The sequence below is a fragment of the Oncorhynchus masou genome, chromosome 5, assembly GCF_036934945.1.
Source record: "Oncorhynchus masou masou isolate Uvic2021 chromosome 5, UVic_Omas_1.1, whole genome shotgun sequence".
Classification (NCBI taxonomy): domain Eukaryota; kingdom Metazoa; phylum Chordata; class Actinopteri; order Salmoniformes; family Salmonidae; genus Oncorhynchus; species Oncorhynchus masou.
This window is the reverse complement of record NC_088216.1, coordinates 26,043,648-26,052,346: the sequence shown is the minus strand read 5'-3', so window position 1 is coordinate 26,052,346 and position 8,699 is coordinate 26,043,648. Positions and strand designations below refer to the sequence as shown.

General features: G+C 44.9%; 1 protein-coding gene across 2 annotated transcripts; it reads left to right on the top strand.

The window, feature by feature from the left end:
• The first annotated feature begins 910 nt into the window (after window positions 1–910).
• On the top strand, window positions 911–7,940 carry socs7 (suppressor of cytokine signaling 7). 2 transcript variants are annotated; one of them, XM_064964147.1, is made up of 9 exons: window positions 911–2,778; window positions 3,090–3,151; window positions 3,302–3,406; window positions 4,104–4,235; window positions 4,878–5,026; window positions 5,412–5,580; window positions 6,316–6,444; window positions 6,629–6,764; window positions 7,233–7,940. In XM_064964147.1, exons 1-9 carry the CDS (start codon window positions 1,259–1,261, stop codon window positions 7,351–7,353), a joined length of 2,523 nt encoding a protein of 840 aa, XP_064820219.1. In that variant the 5' UTR covers window positions 911–1,258; the 3' UTR covers window positions 7,354–7,940. The 2 variants fall into 2 exon arrangements, with proteins under 2 accessions (XP_064820219.1, XP_064820223.1); XM_064964151.1 differs by lacking the exon at window positions 4,104–4,235.
• The last annotated feature ends 759 nt before the right edge of the window (window positions 7,941–8,699 follow it).

Sequence of the window (8,699 nt, the reverse complement as noted above, 5' to 3'; positions counted from 1 at the left end):
AACTTTCATATGATTTCTCTCTCTCATCACTTCACACTACAGGGAGAGAGAAAGGCTATGTGCACACTGCCCACAAAATTAGATGGAAACTGAGCTGCACTTCCTAACCTCCTGCACCATATTAGAGAGAGAAATCAAATGAAAGTTTATTAGTCGTGTACACAGATTTGCAGATGTTATCGCAGGTGCAGCAAAATGCTTGTGTTTTCTAGCTCCAACAGTGCAGTAATATCTAGCAATTTAAACAAATACACACAAAATTAAACTAATAATGAATCATTTCAGAGTGCTAGGCTACTTTGCAATCAGTGACTTGGCATAGTAGCCTAAATATTCCAATATGACCATATTAGAGACATGTATTTCCCTCAGATTACACAGATCCACAAAGAATTTGAAATCAAACCTGATTTTGATAAACTCCCATATCTACCGAGTGAAATAACACAGTGTGCCATCACAGCAGCAAGATTTGTGACCTGTTGCCACAAGAAAAGGTCAACTAGTGAAGAACAAACACCATTGTAAATACAACCCATATTTATGCTTATTTATTTACCCTTTTGTACTTTAACCTTTGTACGTCGTTACAACACTGTATATATACATAATATGACATTTGTAATGTCTTTATTCTTTTGGAACTTTTGTGAGTGTAATGTTTACTGTTCATTTTTATTGTTTATTTCACTTTTGTGTATAATCTACCTTACTTGCTTTGGCAATGTTAACATATGTTTCCCATGCCAATAAAGCCCCTTGAATTGAAACGGTGGAGGGAGAGGGAGACAGAGACAAGGTACACAAAGTGACACACTGAACGCAGAATGCATAGGATTTGCGGAAGTGAGGGAGCGGGTGGGGCTTCGCTGGGAACCAGAGAGAGAGAGAGAGAGAGAGAGAGAGAGATAGGGAGAGAAAGAGAGAGAGAGTGGTCAGACTTGTGTGGCTTTTTATCCTAACAAATGAGACCGTATGTTTGACCCCGGGGTTCGCCTGCTTACAACAGCAAGCTGGATATATTTATGCGTGCACTCGCTCGGTCTTCGTTAGAATATAAATGGATGTCGTTTTTTTGTAGGCGCTTATCTGTGCGATAATGAAAGAACGCTTGAAATAGTTTATTCGCTTGTAGCCTATTTATGGTAGATAGCGCTTTGGCCCTTCTTTATTATAAGACAACGGGGATCCATCAAACCGCGGTAGCTATGTGAAGCGTAGAACTCGTTTATTCCCTTTCGTGAATTGAGGAATAATTATGAACAACGCGCAAGATATGTCTCCCGATTTTGTCTTGATGCGCCTGGTTTCCGCGGCCGAGGATGACCGCTTGGACGAGGAGAATGGGAATCTGTCGTCGGGTGGAGTGGTGGCAGGACTCGGTAAAGAGGTCTTGGCTCATAGCAACATGAAAGGGGGCTTGGAATTCGCCCGAGATCCCACGACAGGCCTCGCGCATTCCGGCAATCTCTCTTCGCTGAACAATGCACTGCAGAGCGGCGGAACGGCGGCACCTGACAGCGGGGTGATGGCGACTAAACCGTCGGTGTCTATTCCTCCTCCACACAGCGCCATGGAGGCCAAGGGCTTTGAGTTTGCTCACAGAGGCGGCTTACGGCCTCAGCTCCTTGTGTTTCCCAACATATTGAGGGATGGTGAGGGGATTTTAGAATGTGAATCCGACGGTCGGAATCAGTCGAGGAAACATAATGGTTTGGACAAGACCTCCGGCTCTGTCTCCGACCTAACCGGAGGCATCAATAACAATACGCTCAGTGCCGGCGACGCGCAACAGCAGAACCATCTGTCCCAGAGCTGGGGTCTGCATCCCCGGGTGGTATTATCCACGGCTGCTGCCGATATCGAGGGAGGTGAGCTATGCCACCGGCACAGTTTGATCACCAACCCATCAGACTGGCCTCCCTTAAGGGATAAATCCAATCCTTTCACAATGATAGAGTCGAAATGGGGGTGCACAACCGGGGAGCTGCCCGACGGCCCAGTGTTCGACCTGGCCAGAAGGTTCGGGGAGCTGGGGCTCGGCGCGGTACCCAAGATATTATTCAAGGACGGGGCGATGCCCCAGTGCTCGTGTCAGGGCGCACATGGGCCGGCACCAGCGGGGATGGGGCATGGGGATGACCCCACTGAGACTAGCGATGCTTTGTTGGTGCTAGAGGGGCTGGGGACTGGGGACGTGGCCAGGCTGGGTATCACTGGATGCCCAGAGGATGATTCGGATGAAAGTCGAGCACGTCGAGTTCAGAAGATGTCCGGTGCATTTTCTCTCAGTAGCTTTCAGGCAGAGTTGACCAGACAGATGGAAGGGGTGGCTGGAGAACCTTGTCCGTCGGCGCACGGTGACGCACAAGTATGTAGCCTGCATGGAAACGTACCTAACCCAACTCAACCGAGCCCGGGGGATACAGAACAGAATCCGGAGGTGTCGACATTACCTGGGGCCTCTGCGGCTACACCGAGCTCGGACCGACCTTTCAGTCCAACCCCTAGCCAGGCATCGACACCCCGGAAGCGGGCGGACAACTGCGTCAGTGAGCCCCGGACTCCAACCGGTCGGGTCGAGAAAACACTCAAAGTTCCAGGGAAGTCCAGAAAGGGCTCACTTAAAATACGCCTGAGTAAACTTTTCAGAACTAAAAGCTGTAGTGGTTCCAATAGCCTTCTGGATAAGAGGCCATCAGTGGCCTATTCAATCTCCTCCGCTGGAAGTCTGACGGACATGGCCAGTGGAAGTGGTGGGGAGCATGACGTGGACAGGTAAGGACTTCCACACTTTTAAGCATTGTGAGTAATTACTGATTGTATACCTATAATTTATAGCAGGCTATAGAGATCAACTCATTTATATATTGGTTACAGTGCCAGGTACTATTGTAGAGCCTATCCTAAAATATAATATTTTATATCCGGATATTATAGGCCCAGAACTGTCAGAATTGTTTCTAAATCTGGGTTTCTCTAAATCTAGGCTACCTAACTCTAATATCTATTTTTCACCCGATCACCTCTATATTCCATCCATCTATAACTTATTTCATTCCTATTTTGCTGTCTTTCTCTTGCCACAGCCAACCCCGAATGACCAGGGCCCAAAGTGCTTTCTCTCCTGCTTCCTTTGCTCCTTTCACTGGTAAGGGGCTCTACCATTTCTTGGCTGAGGAGGCAAACTCTGGTCCAAGAACTCACGTTTCTTTACTAGCATCACTCTCTTCCTCTATCATTTCCTTACTCACATTCCCTCTCTCTCTTTCTCTTTCCTTCTTTCCATTTCTGGGTGCAGGCGAGACTGTTTCATTGGTGGATGTGGATATTTCGAGGAGAGGGGCGAACACTCCGCACCCTCCCACGCCTCCACCTCCGCCACGCAGAAGTCTCAGTCTATTAGGTACTTTACCTCCTTTCTTTCTCTCTGTTCTTTCTCTCTGTGTGTCTCTCTATAGAGTAGCCTATTTTTCTCTGTGTGTTTCCTTGTGTCCCTCCCTTTCTTGCACGCATCTCTTTTGCTTATGATTGTACCTGTAGGCACACATAAACACTAAAAATGATTACTGCATACCCTCACTCACCCTACTCTCCTATAGCCACTGTATTACCTCCCTCCCCTGAAAGCTATATCACAGTATATAAACATACCCATTCTGTTCTATGGTGATGGAGAGCCTAATAGCTTTACACCTTCTCTGATCCCCACGGCAACACTCACATCAACAGCCATGAGGGACTGTTGTATTGTGGCCTTACAGACCAGTGTTTCTCAACGTTGATCCTGGGGACCTACCCTCTCAACCTACCAGAATTGAATGTTCAGCCAAGCAGTGAAACAAGGACAAACCAATTTGCTGAATGTCACGTTGAATCACCCATTTCTCGCAACCTATAAATATCAACTTACATCAGATGTAGTTTTGATTTGTTAGTTACCCTAGAATACTTCAAGGAGTGCATTAAAAAATATATATATATATAAAAAAGTTGAGATGAAAACTTCATATCACAGTGGGTCCAAAGGAGCGGAGTTGAGAAAGCCTGTGATATAGACCCCTCCCTGGTCTGAAACCCCCCTTCCCCCTGCTCTGTTCCAGATGACATAGGTGGGCCGCAGCCTGGTCCTTTCCTAGTGAGTGTTATGGGGGCCTCCCTACAGTCCCTTCCCCTGCCTCTTCCTCCTCCTCATCCCTCCCATGCCACCATCCAGCATAGTATCAGCCTCAATGGTAAGACACCAGAGAGCAGAGAGCTGGGAGCTGTGCATGGGGCAAACGGGCGGACGGTGTCGTAATAGAGCACGTAATGGCCAGAGCTAAGACTCTGAAAAGACCATAATACAAAACAGTACCAATATGATATATTTATAATGCTGTATTTATAAACGTGTGAATATATCAGTAATCCTTCATATGTGTAATATCTGCAGTACTGAATATATATGTAACATAAAACCTATATGCCTGTCGGCTAATGCCTAAGTTCATAGAGTGATATGGTGTGACACTTGCTTGTTGTGGTGAAGGTTGCATAATTTCCCTCAGGTGAAATACTGTAAGTGCTTGTATTCAGGAAAGACTATACAGACCGATCAGCGTGGAAATGAATCGTGAAGGTGCATGGTGTGCGGTCGGACACCAATGCTTGTCTAATATTTGTATTATATGCCTTGAGAATTAGTATTTGTGGCACCTGGTCTGTCTAGGCAGTCTTACTCCAATTGAACACTGTTATCATCTATTAGTAACAAGTCCTAACTTGAGATCTATGCATTTAACTTGTACTTTCTTGCAACTCCCATTTTGGGCTACACATTTGGGCTACACATTCATATCATTGTGTCTAGCTGAATATTTCTCCATTTGTTTCAGATGCATTCCTCCGGGCCCTGCCTCACTCCACCTCTTCACAGCTCCTCTCAGCTCCTCCCCCTTCCAGGTTGGCCCCGCCCCCAAGGCTCTGTCCTCTGAGGCGGCCTGAGGCCAGCAACTTCACCGCTAGTCTGAGAGAGCTGGAAAAAGTAATTACGACACACTCAACAACACTCGCAAAAACACATACATATTGACTGAATCACTACTAATCGATTGGGTTACATACTAACAAATAGGTACAAACCTTTAATTGATGATAACTGCCTTGGTGTGGGTGGGTGTGTGTGTGATAACAAACCTTTAATTGATGATAACTGCCTTGGTGTGTGTGTGATAACAAACCTTTAATTGATAATAACTGCCAAGTGTGTGTGTGTGTGTGTGTGTAATAACAAACCTTTAATTGATAATAACTGCCTCATGACATTAATTCAGTTCTGTGTTTGTATTCAATTCTATGGATGGTTTGTGTGTGAGTGTGTGTATGTTTCTATGATATTCATTCATAATCATCTACATGTCTATCCCCAGTGTGGCTGGTATTGGGGTCCTATGAACTGGGAAGATGCAGAGATGAAGTTAAAGGGGAAGCCTGACGGGGCGTTCCTGGTGAGGGACAGCTCTGACCCCCGCTACATCCTCAGCCTCAGCTTCCGCTCCCAGGGAGTCACACACCACACGCGCATGGAGCACTACAGAGGTGAGTTACACACCACACGCGCATGGAGCACTACAGAGGTGAGTTACACACACCACACGCGCACGGAGCAATACAGAGGTGAGTTACACACACCACACCCCTACGGATCACTGAAGAGGTGTCGTAATAGAAATGTTGTAGCTACTCACTCAGTCATTATGGTTATTAACACACGTACACACGCACACACACCCATACACTCACACAGACACACACACACACACACAGAGCAAAGTGGTGAGTCACCCACACACAAAGTGGGAAAATGACAACGACATGCTCGCAAATATACATGGCATATGCATAAAGCACTTCTAACAGGATTTACTCACATACAGACACATTCATCATGCAGTGTAAATATATGACAGACAGAAAGCATGCAGTTAATTATATTTATGTTTTACACATACTGCAAATATCAGCCACCCAACTCACAGGGTAGTTGAGAAAAACAGGTTTGCCACATGACATATGATATAATGCGTGCCGTTAAAAAAAGTAATAAAGCATTATACCTGAACACTTTAAATAAAGTGGTACCACTAGGTTCTATTTCATTCCTCTTTAAATTGTATTTGGTTCTATTTCATTCCCCTTTAAATGGTATGTGGTTCTATTTCATTCCCCTTTAAATGGTATTTGGTTCTATTTCATTCCCCTTTAAATGTTATGTACGTGTGAGTGTTCGGTGTAACCTTCAGTGGTGTGTCCCTTCCATGTTTCCATCTATAGGGACATTCAGCTTGTGGTGTCATCCCAAGTTTGAGGACCGATGTCATTCTGTGGTGGAGTTTATCGAGCGAGCCATCATGCACTCCAAAAATGGAAAATTCCTCTACTTCCTGCGTTCACGTGTGCCAGGTAAAAACGTCCCCCATTCCTACACGGCCTAACCAATTAGATGTTTATGTGAACTACCACATAGTGTAGTGGTTGTAATGACAGTAAGCATAGCATACAAGGTTGCTGAGAAGTTACAAACATCTGTATTGGTTGTTTGTGCTCATTCGTGTGTGCGTGTCGAATGTGTGTGTGTGTGTTCCAGGGCTCCCCCCTACCCCGGTGCAGCTGCTCTACCCAGTGTCCCGGTTCAGCAACGTCAAGTCCCTGCAGCACCTCTGTCGCTTCTGCATACGACAAATGGTCCGCATCGACCACATCCAGGAGCTGCCGCTGCCCAAGTACTGCCATACTCAATTTACCCAAATATTGATTTAGTCATTCATTTTAACCTTGTATTTGTTTTCTTGGAAATAGTTGTTAGTGAATAAGCATTCTCTCCTGAGCTTTGACAGAAATGCCTCAGCATATTCTTTTAGTTTAAATAAAGAACTAATGGAAATAATCCTTGATTGCTGACAGACTAGACATGGATGATGCGCTTTGAGACCAAGTGAAAAGTGCTATATATAGCAGCTGTACTTTAATGCAATCATCATCATCATCATCATCATCAGTTTCCTTTATTTTATGGAGTGTTATACACAGATAGAATACTACTTAATTCAATCCATCATCATCATCATCATCAGTTTCCTTTCTTTTATGGAGAGTGTTATACACAGAAAGAAAACTACTTCACATGCTAAACATAATGTAAAGGTATATTTTTGCATAAGGTGTTACTCATTTGACCTCTCCCTCTCCAGACCACTGATCATATACCTGAGGAAGTTCTACTACTATGATGCAGAGGAAGAGATGTACCTGTCAATCAAGAGCATTCGACCAGGGGCTGGAGTAGAGAAAGAGGCAGAGTCTCAGACGTAACTGGAAGAGGTGTCTGCTGGTCTGCCAGTCTTCCAGCATCAGCCAATCAAAGTCCTCGGCACCCTCTGAATCCAGTCGGCTGCAGTCAAAGGGGTCCAGATTACCTAGCCCTTCTCTTGACTTTGGCCAATGAGAGTAGAAAGGGACAGTAGTGGAATGCTGGAAAATTGTCCATACGGAGTGCACACATGGGGCTGGGACAAAAAAGGACACAGCCTCATTGAGAATGGACTGGAGAACGGACTCGTCTAGCCTGTAACAACCTGAAAACAAAAAAAACAACAACTTGAACCTAGACTTTGAATCAATCCCTAGACAGATATTCACTGTACCTATGAACTGAAGTTGATGCACTGGTCCATTTGTACTACTATTTTTTTCCATTATCATAATTTTCTTGTTTTCTTCCCTCCTGTTGCTATGAGGGTTTTTGTGGACTCCAATTGGCCCACAGGAGGCCATGGTTGATCTTTGTTTGTTGTTTTTAATTGTCAAAAAATCCCTGATTGTAACTTGCTCATCATTCTGTTCCTCGGTACCCCAAGCTGGCCACAGGCTAGCATTTTCAGTAAAACAGAAAAAATATGGCTTCCCTCTTTTGCACAATCATTTTCAATTGACTGAAGTAAAGTGGTAGTAGGAGCCAGGCGCACCTGTTTGAGTGTGTCAAGAACTGCAACGCTGCTATGTTTTTCACACTCAACAGTTTCCTGTGTGTATCAACAATGGTCCACCACCCAAGTGACATCCAGCCAACTTAACACAACTGTGGGAAGCAGTGGAGTCAACATGGGCCAGCATCCCTGTGGAACACTTTTCACACCTTGTAGAGTCCCTACCCTGACAAATTGAGGCTGTTCTGAGGGTAATGCACATCTCAATCCACACATAGAGTGGGGCAAAAAAGTATTTAGTCAGCCACCAATTGTGCAAGTTCTGCCACTTAAAAAGATGAGAGAGGCCTGTCATTTTCATCATAGGTACACTTCAACTATGACAGACAAAATTAGAAATGATGAATTTATTTGCAAATTCTGGTGGGAAAAAAGTATTTCTTCAATAACAAAAGTTTATCTCAATACTTTGTTATATACCCTTTGTTGGCAATGACAGAGGTCACACGTTTTCTGTAAGTCTTCACAAGGTTTTCACACACTGTTGCTGGTATTTTGTCCCATTCCTCCATGCAGATATCCTCTAGAGCAGTGATGTTTTGGGGCTGTTGCTGGGCAACACAGACTTTCAACTCCCTTCAAAGATTTTCTATGGGGTTGAGATCTGGAGACTGGCTAGGCCACTCCAGGACCTTGAAATGCTTCTTCCAAAACCACTCCTTCGTTGCCCGG